Below are 25184 nucleotides of genomic sequence, written 5' to 3' on the forward strand. Positions count from 1 at the left end.
TCCTTCTACACACAGTGATCCCAATCCCATCTGGTTTCTCTCTGAAGGTGAATTTGGGGAAGTATGCAGTGGGAGGCTGAAGCTGCAAGGCAAACGTGAGTTTCCTGTGGCTATCAAAACCCTGAAGGTGGGCTACACGGAGAAGCAGAGGAGAGATTTCTTGGGAGAAGCAAGCATCATGGGCCAGTTTGACCACCCCAACATCATCCACCTCGAAGGCGTCGTCACAAAAAGTAGGTAGAAGTTGCTGTGATCTGCTGTTTGTACAATTCTGGCTGGTCAGGAGAGTTGGTTAAGGGAGGAAGATTTGCAGGACTCGTATTTTGGCTGCACCTTTCATAATTTCTCAAAAAAAATTTTTTCTCGTCACAAAAAGTAGGTAGAAGTTGCTGTCATCTGTTGGCTGTACAACTTCAGCTGGTCAGGAGAGTTGGTTAAGGGAAGAAGATTTGCAGGACTCATATTTTGGCTGCACCTTTCGTGATTTCTCAAAAAAAAAAAAAAAAAAATTAACTCCCCTTGCCTGAAATGTCACACTTGTAGGTGCAGCCAGGAACATGTTCGCCAGCATTGTAAAGGGGACTTGTGCCCAAAGGACTTCAGTGTTCTTCCAGCTAGAATGGATAGATAATGGCTAAAATAGAAAGAAAAGTATGAAATCCCTCTGCAAACCTTGCTGTAACATGCAGGGGCTAAGAGAAAGCCCCTCTTCAATGGCTCAAAATTAAATATGACAGAAATAGATCATGTTTGGCCAGCCTGGGGTGTCTAAACGCTGGTGGAGTATTCTGCCTTAGTTCTGCCATGCAAGCAGGTCAGCAGGACTGTCTGTAAAATGCAAAAGCATCTTGAACAAGTTGACAGTGAGCCACCTGTCCATGGTTTTTTGTTTTTTGAGCACTCTCACTTCTTATTCCTGCCCTTTTTTGTTTACTTTTGAAAGTACATGTGACAAGATGTGGGAAGCAATTTCACTGGCAGAAAACCAGTGAGGATTTTGCTTCCAAGAGTCTGGAAAAAACAAAAAAACACACTACCCAGCACCCATGGTGATTTCCAGTCATTGTGTTTTGGGAAACCACTGAAGCAGAGCCCACAGGAGGGTAGTGGTGAGCCTTGTGATCACTCACACAGAATGTGGGTAAGGACAGAGTTGGCTGAAGTTTTGCTTTCCAGAAGCAGGCAGAACTGAAGTATAGCTGAAGACAACAGAGCTGCATAAAACCACGGGGTAGTATTTGCTCCTGCTGCTGGCACACAGATGCTGAGAGGGGTTGAAGGCCTGAGGAGAATGTGAAATGGCTGGCAAAACATCCCATCACAAGAGTTACTGAGTTCTGATGGCTTATTTAACAAAGTAACCTTCCATTAACTTTCCCAGCCCACTTCTCCAAGTTACTATATTGCACTAAAGGTCAGAGGAAGGGGGACAGCATATCCAAATGTGCCCAACCCATCCCTCTCTGGCAGTTCATGCTGTGCTGACACTGTGGCAAAGATGCAGAGGTGTTACTCTCCTTTTAAGGTGTATTTTAAGTATTTGGGAAAGTTTCTGGTAGCCAAAGAAGCACCAGCTTCACAAGTGTAAATGGCTGTCTCCCTTCTTGTCTTCATGATTGGTAATGTCAGAGCTTAGCTAGTTCCAGTTGAAATCATCTGGGGCCTTCTGGCTGCCATTAATACTATTTGTCACCTATTAGAGGCAGCATCTCCAAAATCAGTTATTTTTCAGAGCTGCAGTAGAGAAGGTACAGAGATGCTAGCTGGTTTTGTCCTTATAACCTACTCAAGGTCAATACTGTTTTGCAATCAACTACATTTTTTCTTGAAACTGCATTTCCAAAACCTTATAAGTAAAGAAAAAAATAACCAAGACAGTTTTCTCCCCAAAACTGAATAAATACCAAAATCTCAGTGTCACCTTGTGAAACCCTTAATACAGCAAAGCTCCCATTTCTAGCCCTGCAGGAATGTGGGATAAGCTGCTGCTGAAATCTGCTTCAGTCTTTCTGGTTGCCAGGACCTCAGATGATGGGTGGGACTCCCACTTCTAGAGACTCTGTGCCTCCTTAGTGAGCTGCCTTTTATATATTAAGTCTCTGTCTGAATAAAGGAAACACTGGGAGCTTTGCTTTTAAATTGAACTTGGAGCAGCTGGATTTTGGATTCAGAGGAACGTGTGCTCATTAGCTCAGTAAACACCTGTATACAGCACCCAAATTTTTTTCTATTGGACAACTGGAGCATCTTCTCAGCTTTTTTTGTTTTCTTTTCAATGTACCCAAACATCCTTTATGAATCCCAAACCATGCTGCTACCTCAAAGTATTGTTTAACTTCTTTTTCCCTTCAGTGCTTTAGTTGTAGGCCTAGATTCTTATCTTTGGGGTAAAATATCTTTGCTGCATCGTGATTTACTTTGGAAGTAAATTGAATTAGGGCATTTTTAGTTCTGAATGAGAATATCTACACGGGGGCTTAATGCCATTTAACTGGTAGAGTTTGGATGCACACCTTAGCTAATTTGAATTAATTGTCTTCATTGCAGACAATCCCTTTGCTATTTCAGCTTTACAAAGGTAATGATGGTCCTGTTTTTATTCATACCTGGTTGATGGTACTGATGGTGTGCACATTGGAGTAGTGCATTGATATGAATGGCATCAGCACACATTTTGTGGCCCCATAAAGCCAGTGGGAGGGAGCCCTGCTGACCTGGGGAATCAGCCTGGTGCTTTAGAAGGGACTATGTTTAGGTTTAATCTATTTTGTGGAAAGTTCTTCTATTTGTGTCTTTATTTCCATGCTATTGGGTATGGGACTAATTTATTCCCCAATTACTGTCAGCCTGCAGCAGTCAGATAATGACACATAAGTGCCAGAATTTTTTTTGGTCTTATGGCAAGGGTGGTGATGTAATGAGAAGCCATTCTTGCTGCAACCTTGGAAGTGTCCGAGATAAATGACTCCATGAGGTTTAGCTTTTAAAAACAAAAAATGGGATTTTGGATTTTCCTTCCCTGCATAGCCCCTGACGTGTTTGCCAACCCATAGCAGCATCACCCGAGATCTCTCCTCCCACCTGCAGCCAGTCCATGTTATGCATAGACAGATGGCTGTCATCTTTGAAGATAAGGCCCATTATTCTGTTTGGGACTCAACAGTGTTTTTCATGTCCCCAAGGTGCATTTCTTGCATCACTCTCAAGTAACACATTTAGCAAGCTTCCAGCTCAGGTAGTTAGCTGGGAGAGCAAATTAAAAGAATTCAAGCAGCTCAGGTCCCTCATGGTGCAAAGGTAGTGTCTGCACAACAATGAGTGTTTTGATTGACAAGTCCATAATTACTTGCATTATGTAGATAATTAAGCAGTAAATTAGTCAAATTGTTACAGTAATGGGAAAGTGGGAAGATTAACATCAATCTAAATAGTAGAATATGTGCCCATTTTTGGGAGCATTTACCTTCCTGTGCATGTTACGACACGCAGCAGCTTGCGTTGATCATTTCTGTGCAAGACATTTATTATTCACTTTACAAATAACTGACAGCCCCTCTTTTGTCTGTGCTTCATGCTAGCTAACAGAAATTGATTTAAATAAAAAATAATTTGCATGTTCTTATAAGATTTCATTAAATTTACAAGGCTGGAGCATACCACATTAATTATTGCTATGTCGTGGCAAGCTAGCGAGAAATTAGATATAAAAACTAAGAAAAAATTATACATAATTACCATTAAAATGACTCAGGCATAAAAGTTAATCACATGGATTTGGAAAAACATTATTATTCCTGTCAACAATAGGAGACCTTTTCTCTTTCGTTATGAACTTTTTTTTGTTTGTTTGTTTCCATTTGCGCTCATTCCAAACTGAACTTGCTTTTGTTTTGCAGCATAAATATTTTTCTTACTTCCCAGATGTGTTTACAAGTGTAGTCACACGGGATTACTTGAATTACAAGGGATTTAATTACAAGGGGCCAGTTCCATCCAGTCTCTTATTAATGATCTAGAGAAGGGGATTGAGTCCACCCTCAGTAAGTTTGCAGACAACACCAAGTTGGGTGGGTGTGTGGATCTGCTTGAGGATAGGAAAGCTCAACAGAGGGACCTGGGAAAGTGTTGGGTCCTGCATTTGGGCCACAACAGCCCCAGGCAATGCTCCAGACTGAGAAAGAGTGGCTGGAAAGCTGCCCAGCAGAAAGGGACCTGGGTGTGCTGGTGAGCAGCCAAATTAATGTGAGCCAGCAGTGAGAGAGACCTTATCACTCCCTACAATTACCTGAAAGGAGGTTGTAGTAAAGAGGCAAGGGCTCAGTCTCATCTCACTAGTAACTAGGAGTAGGATGAGAGGAAATCACTTCAATTTGCACCGGGGGGGTGAGGATGTTAGGAAGAACTTCTTTAAAGAAAGGGTTATTAAGCTCTGGAATGAGGTGCCCAGGGAAGTGGTTGAATCACCATCCCTGATTGTGTTTAAAAATCATATAGATGATTCTGCTTAGGGCCATGGTTTAGCTGGTAGAGCTAGGTTAGAGTTAGGTTAAAGGTTGGACTGGATGATCTTACAGGTATTTTGCAATCATAGAATCATGGAATAGGTAGGGTTGGAAGGGACTTTAAAGATCATGTAGTTCCAACTCCCCACCATAGGCAGGGACACCTCCCACCAGACCAGGTTGCTCCCCATCCAACCTGGCCTTGAACACTTCCAGGAAGGGGGAGCCACAACTTCCTTGGACAACCTGTTCCAACATCTCACCACCCTGACAGGAAATGATTTTTTCCTAATGTTCAGCCTAAATCTCCCCTCTTCAAGTTTTAAAGCCCCTAGTCCCCTCACTACACAGCCATGTAAAAAGCCCTACCTCAGCTTTCTTGTAGCCCCCTTCAGATACTGGAAGGTTGCTATAAGGTCACCTTGGAGTCTCCTCTTCTCCAGACTGAACAACCCCAATTTCCTCAGCCTGTCTGAATAGTTCTATGATCCTGGTTACTCTTTTTAGGCTTCCATTATTATTTGAGTGTGTTGAAACTATAGGAAAGGGTGCCAAGAAGTCGGTGTCTGCAAGCTTTGAATTTGTTCACAGAAACAAGGAGAAGGTTATGCATAGTTAGCCTGGCTTCAGTTTGCATCATCTTCCTCAAACATAATCTAAATACTCCAGGGTTTGATACTCCACCCATAATATGGGATTACTTTTTAATACCTGTTCCTCTCTTCTGCTCTTTCCTATACATTCTGGCAAAAACTATTGTAAACCTACTGGGACAGCAGTGTCTTGATATAAATATATTGTTTCATGGCTGTATATTCAGATTCAGGTGCATTATGAAAAGACTTTAAATAAATTGCTAACAAACTCATGGTGTTTGTTTGTTTGTTTGCTTTTTCTAGGCAAACCAGTAATGATAGTGACTGAATACATGGAGAATGGTTCACTGGATACATTTTTAAAGGTAGTACTTAGATCCTTTTCCCAGGGAAACCTTGGTTAAGGTTTGGGTTCTTTGCTGGTGGTTGATATCAGTGAAAATGTATGCTGGTCCAGCTCTTGATGCTGTCTGGAGGCAGGGGTGGCTGAGTTGTCTGTTTGATCTATTTTTATACAGCATCATGAAGGGCCTGGTTCATGCATCATTACAAACAGATAGATTCAAGAATAGATTCATGGATAATATGTTTATTTTAGAAGGCATGGAAATTATTAACTTACACTGCAAAATCTGATGTGTTACAAGAGCACATCAGCAAAGCTCAGACTTGTCAGGGTTTGTCCATGAAGCATAAGAGCTAGAGAAGAGAGGATAGGGGAAGTGGTTAGAAAAGCTGTGTGGCAACATGGGGGAGATCCCCACCCCAAATATTCCCACCTAGACCTCTGCAGGTAGCACTCCCATGCAACTTGGTGTCATTCACTTGACTGACTCTGAGACAGCCCACCCTGTTACATATACAGGTAACTGCATGTGTTCACTCACAGTTGAAGTTACCAGTCAAGTCACCAGTGGAAACTGCTTGCTCCTTTATCTGCAGTTAAAAGCACTACAATTTCTTTAGCTTTTGCCTCTGTAGATCCTAATCCAAACAGATAAACTTTGAAAAGCTTGGTGGTCAGAGCATGAGAGTAATGAATTATTAATTTCCCTGCTTTTCTTCCCTGGAGACTTGTCTTTGCATTTTTATTCCTGTCTGTTGCAGTGCTGAGGGTGCAGAGACTCTGAACTGATGAAAAGTCTCCTTTTTTTTTGCAGAAGAATGATGGGCAGTTCACGGTCATCCAGCTGGTTGGGATGCTGCGAGGCATTGCATCAGGAATGAAGTACCTGTCTGACATGGGTTATGTACACAGAGATCTGGCTGCCAGGAATATCCTGATCAACAGCAACTTAGTCTGCAAGGTGTCAGACTTTGGCCTCTCCAGAGTCTTAGAAGATGACCCTGAAGCAGCCTACACAACCAGGGTGAGCTATGAAGACACCAAACTGATTGAGATGAAGAAAAATTTATTCCCTGCCACATCTTGGTGTTCAGCTCCCTAGCAAAGAGTTTTCTATGAATCCAGAGCCTCTACACTGTGCACCAGGTGTCAGCAGTTAGTTGTAATCAGACTAATTTTGCAGATGTGTGTGACTTTGTTGTGGGATGGCCAAATAAGGCAGGACTTAACTTACAAGTTTTAAGTTCATTTTGAGCATCTGAGTCAAATAACAAGCTTTGCAAAGGTGGTATGCTCCCAGCTCTATTCTGTCCTCTTTGGTGAATACCAAAGGGAGGAAAGAGCAAGAGCAATTTCTTTCCTTAGACACCCATGCAGAGAGCTAAGCTGTAGTGTTCTGAACAATCTGAAATGTGTAATGCCCATTGGAAATGACACAAGTTGCCCTCAACTTTACCCTGTTGAGGTTAACTTATCCCAACCTGAGAAAGAGCTGCTCCAGTCTCTGCAGTCTCTGTCCTATTCTCTCCTTCATCCATCCTTTCAGGTCATCAGCCCTTCCATCCCAGTGTGAGTCCACGTGGCCTCAGCACTGTGAAGACTGAGTAAATAGGACCCATCCTCAGGAGCACAGCCTTGGAGAAAGCCTGAAATATTCATAGCAGTGATTGGCACGCCTGGACATGTCCTTTTAGTGTGTTTTTCTAGGGGTACTGTTTTACAGGTGATTGGAGCTCTCTGGGTCACATTCCCAGTTCCTGCAGAGAACTGGGGAAAGCATTTCAGCTCTTGGCTGTCACTACCCTACAACAGGGACTCAGGGCATGGATGGATTGGAGCCTCCTGCAGGATGGAAGGCTCTTGGCCAGCTCTGCTGTGGCTGCCATGTGCTAACTGGCACTGCTGGGAATCTGACCTCTCACTTAAGGCATGCACCAATAAGCCTGTGAATAAGTAATTGGAAATTGGAAGAAGGGACTTTTTAAAACTTGCTGTGAAAATGCCTTCCAAATTCTACCTGATTCCAATAACAAACACTGGGAGGGGACATTCAAGGAGACCTTCCAGCTCAACATTGGGAAGAATGGACTTCACAGTAAAATACGTTGTGATACAAATCAAGGGAGATAACTATTTAAACCAAATAAAGTATTCCTTAACCCAAGCTCCCCTTTCCCTCCCCTCTTTCTTCTCAGAGCTGATCTGAAGTTTGATTTCTAAAATGGTAGAAAAGGGAAAAGGAAACAGCAAAACACATTTGACAGCTGTGGCATCATTTTCAGAGGCCAAGCAGCTTGTCTCTGCATACAGATATTTCTGTGCCCACTGTGCAGATCTCTTTGCAGGATCAGGACCACATTAAAAGAGGAAAAAACAGAAAAAAAGAAAATACCAGCATTACTTTGGCAGCAATTTGCATGAAGCCCTCCTTAGATCAAAGTCTTCCTCAGCTTCAGAGCTGTCTGTTCCTCCGTGGCTCACTCTGAGAAATGGAGGGATTGTATTCCCCTACCAACCTGTACAACATAATTGAGATGTTGATCCTATACATGTCCCAGCATTCAAACAACAGACCTTCAGGACAGCCAATTAGTAGGCAGCCTACAAACACTTATGGGATGAGATAATGTGGAAAGGGGCCCCATGCTGTCAAACAGATTTACTTTAAAATTCTATGTCTCTTTCCAGAGAGAAAAATAACATCCCTCAGTGCTCTAAGCAGCGCTGTTTCATCCTCATTTGCTGCCCTACTCTGTAATGTGTTTTTTTGATTATTATTTTTTTTTTCTTCCCTTTTCTCCTCCTTTTAGGGAGGGAAGATCCCCATCCGATGGACGGCACCTGAAGCGATCGCCTTCCGCAAATTCACGTCGGCCAGCGACGTCTGGAGCTATGGAATTGTCATGTGGGAGGTGATGTCCTATGGTGAAAGACCCTACTGGGAAATGACAAACCAAGATGTAAGCACCTGGGAGAGCTTGATGGGGTTTTGAGGGCTTGGCATTCATTCTGCTGTCAGAAAGACAGGGTGGGACAAGAGGAAGAGAGGCTCTCTAAACTAAAAACAGCCTTGCTCCCCCACACCAGAAAAAAAACAGTCCTCTTGTTTGATTCTTTTTTTTTTATTTTGAAGCAGCAGCCCCAAACAGGCTGTGCACAGAGGGAAATGTGTCTGCACAGAGGCGTCTGCTTTCCCCAGCAGAGCACTGGAGCTTCACTAATGCTGTTAGTGCTGGAGCATGTTCCTCCTCTGCTTAATGACAAAGGTCTGGAAGGATGCTGATAACTGGCAGCATTTCAGTTGTGTCTTCAAACCCCTGCTGTCACATAAATCAGAAACTCAAGAGAGTCATGGGTAAGGGCTTTGTTTCCCTGCACAAAAGCTGGGTGATTTGATATAGTGACAGCAGTCCAGAGAGCTGCATCTGGCTGCTCTTGCACTGCACATCTTGGGACCATAGTTTTGCTCGTGTTGTGAATATCTTGTAGGTCTGTGCTAATGCCAAGGTCTCATGGTTTGTTTGTACAGCATCCCTTGGGAGCTGTGTACCCTTTTTCCTGGGCCCTGATGTCCCTTTCAGCCTCTGACCTCAAGACACCTTCCAAAAGCAGCTCCAAACAGGGAGATGTCTGTCCCCCTCCTGACTGCAGCTCTGAGCTCAGCCTCTGTAAGGATCTCACGATCCTACTGCAGGGCTACTTCCTACAGGGTAGAAAATCAGGAAACCCCAGATTTAAATTTTTTAGCCTTTGACAAGGACAGGTGTTGGTTGCCTGATTATTCTAGGCCCCTCTTTCAACTTCGCATCTCTGGGAACCATGATGTGTGGCCAGGTTCATCATGAGGCACATGAAGACCTCAAAGGGGCTCTGCAATGTGGGGAAAAGCTTCACACATGCCAAATGGAGTCATTCCTCATCCTCTCCACTTCATCTCTGCAGCCCAGCCATCTGCAGAGATACTGCTACCTTCTGAGCAAGGCAAGCAGGCACTTGCTTTGCCATGGGTTTCCTCTGGACACAACACCTGATGTTTCATGCTTTTTTCTTTTTTATCATCTCTGAGCCCAGACACAGAAATGAGCAGTACTTCTGAGATGGTCACACCATGCTTCTTGTCAGGGAGCTGTGGGGGTTGTTTGGCACGAATGCCCCACTGCTTCCACACTGCTGGGACTGTCAGATACACAGGGAATTTGGTAAAGCAGCATGGATATGCATAGGGATTTCTCATCCAAATGCAGAAACTTTTCTTCCCTAACCTGTGTGCAGAGAGTGCAGCAATTGAGAGCCAAGCTTTGTCACACTGAGCTTTGTAACTATCTTGAATGCTGATGCACCAACACAGGACAGATGTTGTGCAGTAAATGCCAGGATAAGACTCAGGCTGGTGCCAGTGAAATAGTTCTCCATGCCAGGAACGTCCCTTGTCTGGATTGTAACACTTTGAACATCTACACTTTGCAGAATTGTTTCCAAAAGCCCAAGTGCCTTTGGGTACAGGGTGAATTTCACACTCCTCTACAAGAAGTGGATGGGGGACTGGTTTCTTTAGCAGCAGAAAGCAGAGGACTGGTGAGATGTTTTTGAGCATAATTTCCTGCTCAGGTTTTGCTTGGCTTACCAGTGCAGATGGCAAGTGCCTCCATGGTGGAAGCCTAAGAAAATACAGTGCTGTGGTATGTTTCTCATGGGAGTTATGCCTTCCTCCTTCATCTTCTGAAGGCATCCTTTTCTTCTTTCCTCCCCTGCTTGTGTTGACAGAAGAACCAGTGGCGCTGGATACTAAGAAACTGCTTGACCCAGACAGTATTGAATGATACATGAGATGGTTGTTCTGCCTTTGCATTGAAGCCATCCATCAATTGGCATTCAAAGTCTCTTTTGAAATACAGTCAGACTTTTATTACTGTTATACAAATTTGTAATCTAGGACATGCCTTTTCATTTAAAAAAATGCCAACATCTGAATAAACAAAATCACTGCCCTCCAAGAAGTTGCAGGAAACCCTACAGGCTGCTTCTCGTGGACTTAGAGTCTGGGAGTTTCCTGGTATTATAACCTACACACCTCATCTGAGGTCTGGAGAAGAGGAGGCTGAGAGGAAGTTTATGGCTCTCTTCAGCTGCCTCAAGGGAGGTTGGAGCAAGGAGGGAAACAGCCTCTGCTCCTTAGTGACTGTGATAGGACTGAGGGAATGGATGGAAGCTGTGCCAGGGCAGGTTTAGGCTGGATGTTAGTAGCCTTTTTTCACTGAGAGGGTTGTCAGGCATTGGAATGGCCCAGAGCAGTGGTGGAGTCACCATCCCTGGAGGTCTTTAACAGGCATTTGGACCTGGTCTTTAGGGACGTGGTTTAGTAGTTGGATTATGGTGTTGTGCAAAGGTTGGACTGGATGATCTCTGAGGTCTCTTCCAACCTAAACATTCTGTGATTCTGGCAGAAGCTTCCTAGATGAATTTTGCAGTGTCCCAAAAATATATTTAACCCACCCCAGAGAGAATGTGAATGGCAGTGGCATTTATTGGGTTTGCCTTTTGTGTGCAGACAGGGGGAGGGGGCAGGCTAGGGCGGCATTTTACACGAGCAGATTTCTGGCCCGCCAAAGTTCTCTCCTGAAGCCAGGATGCATTTGGGGAAATCTTGAAGAAAGGCAACTCCCCAGCCTCCTGTTTTGTTTCCTGCAGGTAATTAAAGCTGTGGAGGAAGGCTATCGCCTGCCAAGTCCCATGGACTGCCCTGCTGCTCTCTACCAGCTCATGCTCGACTGCTGGCAGAAAGACCGCAACAGCCGCCCCAAGTTTGATGAAATTGTCAGCATGTTGGACAAGCTCATCCGTAACCCCAGCAGCTTGAAGACATTGGTTAATGCATCAAGCAGGTACAAACTTGAGCCAGAGCCATTTCTCAGAGCAAGCTCCTTGTCTGAATAACCACCCTGGAGTTGAGTTACCAACTTGTTATTTAGTCTGCATGGGTCCACTTATGGATGTTCCTCCGTATGTCCATGGGAGTTGTCTCAGATCAGCTTTTTCTCTTGAAATTGTCAAGCAGGTGAGCAATTCAGTTACTCTATAAACACAGTGCTGCTGCCTCAAACAATAGTCCTGTGGCCTGTCTTTCAGAGACAGGAGTTTCAGCACTATTTATAGGTGTATGATAAAGCTACCTGTGTTCTACCCCAAGGTTAGAGAGGGCAAGACTTGAGTAGATGGTAAATGTTGCTCAAATTATCTGCCAGTTGACTTTATCTTGGTAATGCAAATTAAGAGGGTTTTTTTGGGAAACAGGATGTGCAAAGCTGTCCAAGTGAAAGTGCATCCTCCCACAACTCTTCCCAGGTGTGCCAGCTGCCACCACCAGTTCTGACAGTCTTGGTAGTCATGAGAGGATCTTTGTGGTTCCCAAAGAGCTGTACACAATTTTCTAAAACCACAGTAAGTGAAAAGAACAGCCACTGTGCAAATAAACATGAACCTGAATAGCTGCATGGTCACAAGGTTAATACTTGTGAGCCAGGAACTACAGGTCAGACAGTCTCACCTTTGTGCCTGGCAAGATGATGGAGCAGCTCCTCCTGGAGGCTCTGCTAAGGCATGTGGGTAACAAAGGGGTGATTGGTGACACCCAACGTGGCTTCAATAAGGGTAAGTCCTGCTTGACTTCTTTGTTTGCCTTTTGTGATGGGGTCAGGAACAGGCTGGGTGATCAGACTGTAAGAGTTGTGATCAGAAGCTTAACATGAGCCATCAGTGTGTCCTGGCAGCCCAGAAAGCCAACGGGGTCCTGGGCTGCATCAAAAGAAGCACAGGCAGCAGTCAGGGAGGGGATTCTCCCCCTCTGGTCTTGTGAGACTCCACCTGGAGTTCTGTGTCCTGTTCTGGAGTCCCTGACAAGAAGGGCACAGATCTTCAACAAGATCAGAGGAGAGGCACAAAAATGCTCAGAGGGCTGGAGCACCTCCTTTATGTACCCAGGCTGAGGACATTGGGGTTGTTCAGCCTGGAGAAGAGGAGGCTCCAAGATAACTTTATAGCAACCTCCCAATATCTGAAGGGGGCTACAAGAAATCGGGGGGGGAGGGCTTTTTACACAGGTGTGTAGTGAGAGGACAAGGGGAAATGGTTAAAACTTGAAGAGGGGAGATTTAGGCTGGACATCAGGAAGAAATTCTTTCCTGTGAGGGTGGTGAGACACTGGCACAGGTTGCCCAAGGAAGTTGTGGCTGCCCCATTTCTGGAAGTGTTCAAGGTCAGGTTGGATGGGGCTTGGAGCATCCTGGTCCAGTGGGAGGTGTCAATGGCAGGAGGGTCAGATCTAGATGACATTTAAAGTCCTTTCCAATCCTGGCCATGCTATGAAGCTATTACACGAGAAAAGAGGAAAATAGGCTGCTATTTCCTTAAGGTGCTAAGCAATTTGCTTAGGTTTTATATAAGGAACAGGTCCTTGCAATTCCACACCTTTCTTTTTCAGACCTGCTGTGGTATTTTCAATGTGAATGAAGCACCTGAGAATCCAGCCTTTGGAACTGTGTTTTTATAATTGCAGATTGCCATGCCTAGACCATAGTGGTTCAAAATGAATAATAATTTTAACGTACAGCAACTGCAAGGGATTTTTTTTTTTAATATATGTAATGTATTCTTTATGGAAATTCTCATTAATGCAAATCAGGGAGGAAGTCACTATACATTACAGTGTGTGCATATCATCAGTAGGTACCTCCTGACATTAGTGATGAAAATCCACTTCTCGTTATGATTACTTAGGATTCCTCATGTATAAAATGTTACAGGAAGCCATTATGGTCTTTGTACTTCAAGTGTTCACATTTTATTGGACTCTTCAGCATTGCTGTTAAATAAACAAATAACACTAATGTGCTCATAAAATATCTGAAGATTCCTGAAGTGCTCTAATAATATAATATCCCAGCTCTTCTCCCAGCTGAAAGTCTTTTAATTGCAATTCTCACTGTCAGAGGCTGACCCAGAAAATGTTGTTGTTTTTTTTTTTAACTGTGGGTAATAATCTTTATGCAAGGTGAATGTTAGCTGTGTCCTGGCTTACCAGGTAGGAGACACATCTAGTTTCTTCCCTGGCTGAACTTGAACAAGCCCCCTTTGTTTCATTAATAGAGTGGTGGATGGACCTTTACATGGCATGGGTCACACACAGGTATTGTATTGGTGTTTTTTCTGTGGTGAGGGGTTGTTATTTGCCTGAACTGCAGCTCAAGAAACATTTTAAACAAATCCCTCCTGGACAATTCCCTTACCCTCCCAGCTAGTCAGATGGAGAATGTACTGGCGTACACTTTTTTTTGTCTTTAGACAAAAAAAAAAAAAGAAAAAAAAAATTACACCTGGCACAGTCTTCCCAAACACAATTTTTCAGATATCTTTCATTCCTCCCACCCAATTTCTTTTGGAGGTTTTCAGGCATTTTAGGAAGAAGTACCATCTCCAGCCACCATTACAACCTCTGTCCTTCCCCATCCACCCTGAATGCTGCTGGATTACGTGTTGGACCTTGATGGTGATGCACATTTCTTCCAGTCATCATCACACCAAAGTAGACACACAAAAGCTGTGTATTGGCAATACCTGTTTGGCACAACCAAACAGGTATCAGTTGATGCAGAGAATTCTTAAATGAGGGTGTGGGAGCAGGAGCAAGAGTCTACCTCTGGTTTCAGGGCTGGAGGATGGCTGAAGCATCACTGTCCTCTGCAAGGCTTGCTGGATGCTGCCTGCACTTGAAATCCCCACCAGCCTCTTGCAGTGTTAGCATCAGTCTGCCATGGATACCTGCTGCTAGGAGATGTAATTTGGGTTTCAGCTCTGTTCAGGCTCTGGGCTGTCTTAATTATGAGCTTTAAAAACTTTTAACACTGTGGGAGGAGTAAAACCAAAGACTGTGGGAGCCTGATAGAAGAGGAGCCTGATTGTGGGCAAGAGGTGATGCAGATGGACACTGTTCCTCTCCTGCTCTTTGTATTTGCAGTGTGAACCAGAAATGGACAAACTAACCCAAAAGTGGATGAAGTTACAGGCCAACTGTAACTTCAATGTTTGATACATTCTGTATCAAGCCTGCTGATAGGATATAGGCTGCAGCAGTCACTGGAAGCACAGTAAAAAAAAATCATCTTTACCATATAAAAATGTGAGCAATTGAGTCCCGTTGGGTACATATCCATACTGATTCTGTTTGCTTCTCTGTTTTTGCTTGTCTTTAGAGTATCAAATCTGTTGGTAGAGCACAATCCAGTTGGAAGTGGTGCCTACAGGTCAGTGGGAGAGTGGCTGGAAGCCATCAAAATGGGACGATACACGGAGATCTTCATGGAGAACGGATACAGTTCGATGGATGCTGTGGCTCAGGTGACCCTAGAGTGAGTAGTGCCCAGATCTTTTTCACATCATGTCTTGGAATTGCAGAGTGGTGGGAAGGCAAACCATTCAAAAACATGTAGGGATGAGGCTGCAGAAAGGGAAACCATTACCCTTTGTATGTTGCTAGCTCCTTTATTCACAGAAGCTAATGCTTGAGTTTGAATAATTGCCAGGCTGTCCCCTTGACATGATAGCAGTTGATTTTTTAGGCTTATCAACAAATAAAAAAAAACCCACTCAACTAGTCCCTGCAGAGGGATATTGGCTTTACACTGGTTTCATAATCAAGCCCAGTAAGGCATGGAAATAGTGTTCAGCATTAACTGATACAAGCATAGGTGCCAACAGCATCAGCAAACCCACAGCTCTAGATCTAGGGATCAGGCTCCCTGCCTAAAACTTTTCTTTCTGAATGTGCCCTTGGTTTTTGCACATGGGTATCACTGCCATTGGGGTGACAGCACTCAAATGACTTGGTAAATGCCTCAGAAGCTGCTGATGTGGTATGCTCCATCTTTAATTGCCTTACTTGTGTAATTACATTTGTACTTTCCTTCTGCTGCTAACTCAAACTCATCCCAAAGCCTGCCTTTCTAGCTGGCTTAATTTGAGCTTATTTTTCTGCAGGCATTAAAGCAGAATGGGAAGGATTCTGTTCTGTGAAGCTTTTGGGGAGGTTGTGGCTCTTCTGATCACATGCAGATTGCCAGTGCACATACAGAATTGGTGCCAAGGATTAGGAATAAAAAAAAATAAAATTCCACACCCCACAGAACCACAGCATTTCTCTTGTCTCCCATGGGGCTTGCTGTGGAGCTCACTGTACAGGGCAGGAGATCCTTTGCTTGTGATGCAGGTCAGTAGAATCTCCTTGGAGTTCACTTTTGCATTTCATATTTGGAGGGAGTGCAGGAGCCTGTATGTTCTCACTCAGATTTTATTTGCTCACTGATATTTGTCCCTTACACCTGGACTCATCCACTCTGTCTTCAGCCATCCATGTGAAAACTGAGCTAGGGATTCAGTTCTCTCCAGCAACTATCTAGGGAGTCAGCGTGCATGGATTTCTACCTAGATGTTTTTTGGGGATCTGAGACTTTTAAATGGAGTTTCCCAGCCTAGTCCTGCAATTACATGCCATGTTACTTTGGCTTTTGAGGATTCCACAGTTCCTTACCTACTCATCTGATATGGCTGTGCCCAAAACCAACAGGCTTTGGGACTCCAATTAAATCACTTTTTAAACATACAAACACTGACCAAGGAAATGGTCCATCCCCAAGGTGGTCAGAGTCCACAGGGCAGAAAGAACTAGGAGAGGGTGAGTGGGAAGAAGAGGGGTCGGATGAGGCAGTAATTTAAGAGAAAGGAAAAATATTGGAGCATTCCCCTCTACTGTGTCAGCTTGATCTTTTACCAGAGCAATTTCTGCTAGAGAATGCAGATTGCCTAAAATTTATCACAGACTTGTTGCTGCTTTACTCAATTAGTCATCTCAAAGAAGAATATTAGGTTTCACAAAAGCATTCTGGTTTGTTCCTCTTTAGAACTGTATGCAGTTTCAAGAACTCTAAAAATGCTCAGAACTTAAATGTTTTGGTTTGGTTCAGAGAAAACATAGAGTTTTAGCCCAGATGAGTGATTTTTTTTTGTTTACAATAAATCAGAAATTCATTTACTCATGTAGCTTTGAACAGTCTTAGCAGCCCATCCCTCTGACAAAACTATTCCAATCTGCCCATTTTGAGTGTGGCATAACCTTCTTAATTTGACTTAAAAATTTAAATACTTCCCTATATTTACTCTTTCGTAATTAAACTCTTTCAGAGATTTCAAGTGTCCCCCAAAGTCTTTTCAGGCTACCCCAAAAGCACTTCAAAATGGTTTTTTGATTGGCAGTGAACCAAGAAAACCATTATCTCTACAGTTCTGGCCAGAAATGCAGGGTGGTTTAAAGGTCTTTAAATAAGATTATAACTGTCAGAGATGCTCTGACCCACACCAGCTGCAAACTGCCTCTAAGTACCTCTCCTCCAGATCCCAGTATGGTCTCTATAGCACAAATGTCATTCTCCTCAGGTCCTTTTTTGGCCCTAGTAGGGACATTTCTGATCTGCTCAGCTTCACCTTTCTCCTGGGCTTTTACAGCAGCAGAGAAGTTCAGAGGAGCTGATGCCTGGAAGCCTGGGGAGCCTCTGGGTGTGTAGTTTTTTTGGGTTGGTTTCATTTTTTACAGCTGAAAGGAGACATTTCATTAATCCATCTTCCATTTCATTTCAAATTGAAAACTCCCATGTCAGCAAATAAATTCCTCCTGCACCTGCCTGAGTCAGGCTTGGTTCTTGAGCATCTCCTTTGCATCATAGTAGATGGCTTAGCAAGAAGGCTTGACCCTGCTTAAGGCTATTTAGGGAAAACTGTGGAGGGTTCATTAAAGAAAACCATCCAAATCAAGACTTCTCCTATTCCTCTCAGTAAAAAAAAAAAAAAAAAAAAAAAACCAAAAAAACAACAAAAGACCAGATTCTCAGCAGTTAAAAAAGGAGAAACCATCACAGTGGCTTAAGAGGAAAGGTGTCTTATGTTGAAGACCTGAACTATGTGCTCAGACTGATGTAAACTGGTAGATTGCCCTTAAAATCAACAAAGTAAAGGAGAGAATTGGCTCCTGAGTGGGCTCAGCTGGGACCCTCATGAGTTCTCCAGAAAACAAACACCAGAACAAGCAAAGTTCTCTAAAGGTTCATATAATTGGGGTTTTGGATTTCTGGAGGTTTTAATTTTTTTCTCCCTGTAAAAGGGAACAAGAAAACATTTTGTACTCCACAAAGGAGAATACAGGTTAAATGTTCCTTGTCATTTTAATAGAGGCAACTGTTCAGTATATTCCAGAGCTGGGACTTGGGGGGATCAGGTAAAAAGATGATCTGAATATCTGAGTTACTTTCCCCAAATGACATCACTAAAACAGCTTTACAGTTTAAGAGGTTGCCTTCAAATATTATCCAAAATGATCTTTCTGAAATTCAAACTGCATAGGAGAGAGAAGTGGAAGTTACATGGAGAAAGAACTAGGTAATTGCTGCCAGAAAAGGCAAAAGGAAAAAAAATATGATGAGTGTAAAGAATTCCTAAAATCTACTGAAAAAAAAATTACTATCTCTGTATGAGTGTTTTTGGCCCTAACACTGATGAGACTGGTGACACCCAGATTGTGGCCTCTTTACAGGACCTGGTTGAGATGCTGTATGTTAAGCATTGTTTTTAAATCCCCCCCTCCCAGCATGCAAACAAAACCCCAATTACTGCCTTGCTTCTTTCAAACTGATGGTTTATTTAGTTTATTCCAGCAAATAGTAGTACAGATACAAATTTCTGAAAAACAAAAGCTTAAAAAGTTAAACCTGGTGAATATCACCCCAAGTCCTGAGCTCTGTCTGCTTAAGCAAAGACCTGAAAATGTATGTGTTCAAAGAGTGATTTCTACATTTAGCTCTAATTCTTGCAAAGGGATGAATCATCTTGTGAAAAGTGGAGCCTCACCCTCCACCCCCTCTTTCCAAGTGGATATCAGACTTGAAGGCAACCTTTCCAGTGGACCAGACCTGTTCTTTAAACTTGTGGACCACCTAGTGACTTTGAGTGTGTCTGGAGCTCTTTCAATCCACTGCAAGAGTAACTTTACCAGGACAGTATTCAAGAATAGATAGATCCATGACACGAGGTTCAGGCTGACCCTTGACTGGACCAATTGCTAACCACATGGACTACATACTTCCACCTTTTGAAAGATCTGCAACACTGATTCTCAGGACACCCTGTTGTTTGTTAATAGATGAAGAGCTCTGAATATTTGTAATAATATGTGCTGTGTTGCTTTCCATTGTATATTTTTTTTTCCTTCTAAAATAAAATAAATTATTTCTTAAAAGTTATACTGGGTGGAAGAGCATTTAAGAGTTCACCTGCTCTAGATACTTATTCTTAACCTGAAATCTCAGTCCTGAGGTTGTAATGCTGCATCTGCTTCTGAAAAAGCCAACACTTACCTTATTATTAAGCAGGATGGGAATAATGATTAAGAGCAGATGAACTCCTAGAAAAGTGGTTTTTAAGTCCTCATTACATGCAAAAGTTCCTAGTGAGTGGATTCCCTTCTCTTTACCATTTTCTGAAGGTTTCTGATGTTCTTCTTCTTTCCCCTCATGCAAACTGATAACTAACAATGTGCACAGGCAATTACAGAATCACACCACATGAGGAAGAGTGGTGAAATCTGGCCTGGCTGGGAGGTGAAATATAAAATATCTGTGGTAGATTGATGGCTGCTGGCCACAGAAATCTTTCAGGAACCTGTCCATGTTGCTTGCATGACTCTCCAGCTGGTGAGGGGGATGATATTTTATGTGGCAGCCCAGTCCTAGCATACACTGTGTTTGACAGACTGGTCCATGGCGTGTAAGTAGTTCTGTTTGTAAATAAAATGCTTTAAATATGTTTCTTACAACATGAAGATCATGAATTCAGCCCTTCCAAATGGAGGATCTTGCAGGGAAGGAGGATGCTGACATATTGCAGCTGGACTTTGATGCAAGGTGGTGGTAAGAGACCAGCATGTATGCAGCTGTATACAAGGCTGGTTGGGATGAGCCAACACCAGTTTTCCACTTTGTTTTCTTGGATTTTTGGTCAGCTTAGGTTGGCTTATCACTATTGTATTGGCAATTTCTCCCTGTTTCTGTTGTGAATGAATAGAGGACACCTTGAAACAAGAAAAAAAAGTGGTCTAAATGCTGGGGGAATCAAGTATTTTAAAAGAGGGAGACCACAGCACATGGGTGCACATATCTCCACGGCCTCAAGGAGTGCCTGTGCATCTGCCACAGGGGTACACACAAAATCCAGCACCAGGGGTTGGGTCACTTGCACAACAAGGTGCAGCCTGCATCCTGCTCACAAGAGGGTTTTTTGCCTTTTCTTGCACATCTCTAAGGCAAAGCCCCAGTAGATAACCCCACAAGTCCCTGTGGAGCTGAGCCCAGTGAAATTACCAGTTGTCTGCAGTAGTATAAACCAGGCATCTCTGGATTGCAACTTTACAACAATTGTTTTGCAGACTTTGGCACAGAAGATGGTATTTCTTTTTGTTCCCAAACCCACTCTTTTGTGCACCTGATTTTGTTGTAAGTGCTTTTCTGCTTCAAGCTGCTTGAAGTCCTTCAGCACTGGATGGACAGGAGGATGCAATGTGCTTTAAGTCGTGCTTGAAAAATGGGTATTAAAGATCACACGTTCTTTAGGTGGTTTTCAGAGTTTTGTTGCTACCTTCACAGTGCTCCAGGTGGCTTTTGAAAAAGGCTTTTGGTTTTATACTTAGGTCACATCTAGCTGAATAGCTGTTGTCTTCTGGTCCATCTCTGCAGAGGTACAAGCCCTCACAGTAGTGGTTTTCCCTCTTTCTGAGGACACCCCAGGTTCTTGGCCAGTGGCTCCACATTTAAGAAGATTTGATATTCAGGAAAAATAAGATTTGATGCCCTGGTGAACAGCTAATGGATTGAAACCAGGAACTCCCTTTTCTTCTTTCTCTCTTGTAAATCAATGAGACACTTCTCAAGGATATTGAGTTAAAGAAATATTATAAGGGGGGGAGGGAAAGCTGTGTAGTGAGCAGTTGGTTTTGTAATAAAACTGATGGAGCTGTATGTGAAATTCCAAGATATATTTGCTTTCTCATAGTTTCAGGTTGTTTTTTTCCTCCTAACATTCAAGAGTATCAGAAATAATACATTTATGAAATAGGTGGTGCTGGATTTTCAAAAGAGCTTAGCTTGCACTTTAGATACCTGGGGGGAAAAAAATCTGAATTTTCAAAAAGTACCAGCAGAGCAGCATGCAGCAGGGGAAAGATGAATGCTGGTTCTTTTAAAAATCAGGTCCTATACTGGATTGGTTTTTGAGATTTTTATTTTTTTTTTTAATCTTTGGTGTGAATTTCCAACTGTGCCGTGTACATAAAATAAATGGCATGTAACAGCAGTGTAACTACATTTCCCTTCGTTATTAAGAAGATGTCTTGCTGAACCAGTTTCACAATTCAGTGGAGGCAGAAATAAAAGCATGTCCCCCTGAGAAGGTAGACACCTTTTTTCTGGTCCTGCAACCTTTTCTCTGCCAGGTGAGGAGCATTGCTGATGTGTCTCATTGAGCAGCCTTGCACCATGCCCCTTAAGCTGTGATTTCCCCGAATGCATTGGTGAGATGCATTGCCAAAAAAAAAGGGTAAGATAATGAAATGGTGTGTTCAGCCTAGAGCAGAAGAACTGGTATTTTCCAAAACTAAAGGCTGAAAGTCTGACAACCCCTGGAGAACAACAGATGCAGTCTATGTGTTAATACATCAACCTTCACTCAGGAGTGCATTTTATTCAAAGTGATGCTGGTCTGTGTAATTTTTGGACATGGGTGGCTGGTTGTACTCACAAAGGAATCTGTCCAGAATGAGAAGCTGCTCAGAGAGGTAAACCTCACAGAAAGTTACATGGAGAAACTTTGAGAACATCCTTTATTCTGTCCAGGCTGGAGATAGAAACTGAGAGACTGATATTTCTCTAGGCAACATCTCTCAGTTGAACTGCTTATCTGACAATCTCTGTGTCTCGTTTTGGAAACACGGATGTGCCTGCCTTGATGTGTCTTCAAAGCCTTTATTCCTACAATTCCACTTTTTCCATGGGAAGTAATCTGTGCGACTGTACCCTGCCATAACCCATGGCTTTACATGGGATTTGATGTGTCACAGGATCTGATCACCAGGATCCTGCTATAGTATCTCCAGGGGACAACTTGCCCAGTTCTGCCTTTGGATGGGATGAATTGTCCCCTGGAGGCACCTCTTTCATGCCATCCATGTGAACCTTGGTGATTACCTCCAGCTATACACCTACATTTTAGAGGGCTGAGTTTCTGAGAAAACTGTCTATCCTTCTAATCCTCCATTTCTCATTAACTGACTTATTTTCCAGCTTTCCTGGAATGGCAGCCTAGTAGACCAACTCAACACAAATGCCTTTAGCTTGTAGAATTCACACCCCCAGAGAAATCAAACTTGGCTTATGGAAAGCTGTAAAAAGGCCCAAGGGAAGCTGTGTTGCAAATTCCTGTTGATTTTAGGGGGTGGCTGTGCTCAAGATTTCACTATTAAGCTCTAGGATTGTGGTTTGTGTATCTTTGGCTTTTCCTCACCTGAAGAGGAATGAAGGATGGGTTGACATCATTCTTCCCTGCTCCTATCAGATCCTAATCTCTCCCAGGAGAAGAGGAAACTGCAACACAGCCTTTCTTCCATGGCTTTTCTCTTGGAAATAGGACTTTTTATGCCTAGCAGAACCCTTGGCCAAGCATAATGCTGACTCTTTGCTGTCCCATTTTTCTCCTTGGCCGGTGAGGTGATCTCAAGCAAAAGATGTCAGCTCCTGAGATGGTGTCAGTTAGGAAAAAAAAAAAAAAAAAAAACAAAAAAAAAAGGGGGGGAAAAATTAAATTTCCCAACTGTACTTGGCTTCAGGTGCCGTCAATGGTAAGAGGTAGGTGGTGTGTGCAGTGTGTGGTGTGTGTGAGGTGCTGTGTGTCTGAGAGGTCCCTGGAACCAACGTCTGCTTTTTCCCACAGGGATTTGAGGCGGCTGGGAGTGACACTTGTTGGTCACCAGAAGAAGATAATGAACAGCCTTCAAGAGATGAAGGTCCAGTTGGTGAATGGGATGGTGCCATTGTAACTCAGTTTTAAAGTCGCTTCCTCAAGGGGGTTGGTCCTGCACTTTGTACATTAGCCCTGAGATTTATTTTGCCTAAAAAAAAAAAAAAAAAAAAAAAAAAAAAAAAAAAAAAAAAAAAAAATGGAAAAGATAAAAAGGGAAAATTAGAGGTTTCTATGACTGAAGGACATTGGCCTCTTCCACAGCATTTCTAAAGCAGTGTTTGACTGAAGTTTTTCCTTTTCTTCCAATTTGTTGTGTCCTCATTTTCATTAAGTAAATGTAAGATGCATGGAACGTGGAAACAAATCTGCAGTACCTGTGGTTAACCCATCTCTAAAGCTTCAGCGATGAGAACAACAAGCCTTCCCACCACACATTGTCTGTACATGGGACAGATATATATATGTAATATATATATATCACCTTTATATACTGAATTACAGCAGTAATTCTTCTAAGGACTGACTTGAGTGGAGGAGTTTTGTGGCTGTTCATGGGCTCCCAAGAGCTGTGTTTTCTGATGTTTACCTTCGAGTCTTATGTGTCTACAGCAGTGTATTGAAAAGCAATATGATTAGATTATTTCTTGATAGATATTTTGTTTTGTAAATTTAAAGAAAAGAAAACATGCTGTTACACAGCATTAAATTATAGAGACTAGTGTATAAACATGTTGCTTGCTCCATGGCAAATACAATACAGGGTGTATTTTTTTTATTTTATTTTATTTTTTGTCCTCCCTGTGTGTTACCAAGTTCTTGTTTGCTCTTCTTGGAGGACATTATATGATGAAGATGTATATACTGTACAGTTTGCTACGCATCAGGTACAAGATTGGGGCTCTTCCCTTGGTTTGTTCCTCTTTTCTGACCTCTTTTGCTTTGTCTCCCTTTTGTGTTACTGCTGTGCTTTCTATTTTGTTGCTCTTTGGGTTGAGCTACTTATAAAGTCTTCAGAAGTTTTGGTTGCATAGAGGAGGTAGAAGGAGTCTGCTTCAATATAGGATGCCCCTCCCTTTCCACAGCAGGTTGGCCATGTCCAGAAGAAGAAAGAAAAATACTTACTTCTCTGTGTCCTCCATTGACAATGTGCTATCAATTTTTGTGTGTCCTGCCCAAAAATAGTGTGGGGCTTCCTCTGCACTGGTTTTTAAGCCCAGTAGCCATCTCCCAGTACAGCTTTGAGCCTGGAGTCTGAGAGAGAATCCCTGTCCTGTGGTGGTGTGGAGGTGAGCCCCTGCTCATCCAGCATGAAAAATTTGCAATATTTCCCCCAAAATGTTCATGGGGTTGTTTTAGGGTCTGGGCTGTCCTAGATTCTCTCTGGGCATTTTTGGTTTGGGTATGGACCTGGCCACTTCGAGCCAGAGCACAGAGGAGGGAAGAGCCAAGTAGCATAAGGTGGTCACAGGAATAGCATCCCATGTGTGAAAGGGTCCCATCCCTCTGGGTTCCACACTTGGTTGAAGCTGTGGCTGAATGTGTTTATTGAAGCTCCTGGATGCAGTTTTCAGTGGGACCCTGGGAATCCCCCCCAAAAACAGTTTGAGGCTGTGATCCTCTTTTTATTGTAGATAAGGTTATTCAGCAAAGTTAATTGTGGTGTTCATATGTTGGGCTTTTTTTTTTTTTTTTTTTTTGAAGGCTTTGGTAAATATAAGGATTTTTAAATGGCTCGAGTGGGTGGCAAGTGTTTGCTGTTTCTGCAGATTATCGCATCATAGAATCATAGAACCTTTCAGATTAGAAAAGACCCTTGGTATCAAGTCCAACCACCATCCCTGCTCCACAGAGTTCTCCCCTAAACCAAATCCCCCAACACGACATCTAAACGACCCCTAAACACATCCAGGGATGGTGATTCAACCACCTCCCTGGGCAGCCTGTTCCAGAGTCTGACCACTCTTTCTGTGGACACATTTTTTGCCTAATGTCCACCCTAAACCTACCCTGTTACAGCTTGAGTCCATTCCTTCTTCTTCTACCACCAATTACCTGTGAGAAGAGACCAGCACCAACCTGTCTACAGTGTCCTTTCAGGTAATTATAGGGAGTGATGAAGTCTTCCCTCAGCCTCCTCCTCCTCAAACTGAACAGTCTCAATTTTTAAAGTTTTAAAGGCAGGTCTGGTATGACTGGTACAGATACCAGAAGCAGGACCAACGTTCAAAACGATGACCCAGTGGAAACTGTCCTTAAAGCCAGACTGCATTTGTAAACGGGGCATCTCTTCTCAGTTTCTCCAATAAATACATAGTTTTTTTCCATATATTCCAAGAGCAGTTCTTACTGCAGATCTCTGCATAGTGAGTTTTGTCTTGGAGCATAAAATTTTTTAAAAAATAATAAAATAAAATAACAGGGTCCAAAAGTCACAGCTTCTGTGTCCATAAAAATTCCGGAGAAACTATGAAATTAAGTGTACTTTGTATTTTGTTCATTTTATATATATATATATATATATATATATATATGTGTGTGTGTGTGTGTGTGTGTGTGTGTGTGTGTGTGTGTGTGTGTGTGTTGGGGTTCAGCAGCAGGAGATATCAGTCATATTTCAGTGGTTGCACTCTTGGTAAG

General features: G+C 42.9%; 1 protein-coding gene across 28 annotated transcripts in view; it reads left to right on the plus strand.

Moving 5' to 3' along the window:
- The window catches only part of EPHA5 (EPH receptor A5), a 167772-nt gene extending 145006 nt beyond the window's left edge, over positions 1-22766 (plus strand). For 9 of the 28 annotated variants that reach the window (XM_071742764.1, XM_071742749.1, XM_071742748.1 and 6 more), the window contains 7 exons: positions 48-233; positions 5402-5463; positions 6259-6468; positions 8255-8404; positions 11133-11326; positions 14690-14845; positions 18340-18781. In XM_071742764.1, coding sequence (XP_071598865.1) covers positions 48-233; positions 5402-5463; positions 6259-6468; positions 8255-8404; positions 11133-11326; positions 14690-14845; positions 18340-18556 — 1175 coding nt within the window. In that variant the 3' untranslated portion in view covers positions 18557-18781. Of the gene's footprint in view, positions 1-47; positions 234-5401; positions 5464-6258; positions 6469-8254; positions 8405-11132; positions 11327-14689; positions 14846-18339; positions 19354-22517 lie in introns of those variants that run through there. The other 19 variants (XM_071742763.1, XM_071742751.1, XM_071742756.1 and 16 more) reach the window with 3 other exon arrangements.
- Positions 22767-25184: the final 2418 nt, after the last annotated feature.

Source organism: Heliangelus exortis, chromosome 4 (genome assembly GCF_036169615.1).
Source record: "Heliangelus exortis chromosome 4, bHelExo1.hap1, whole genome shotgun sequence".
Taxonomy (NCBI): domain Eukaryota; kingdom Metazoa; phylum Chordata; class Aves; order Apodiformes; family Trochilidae; genus Heliangelus; species Heliangelus exortis.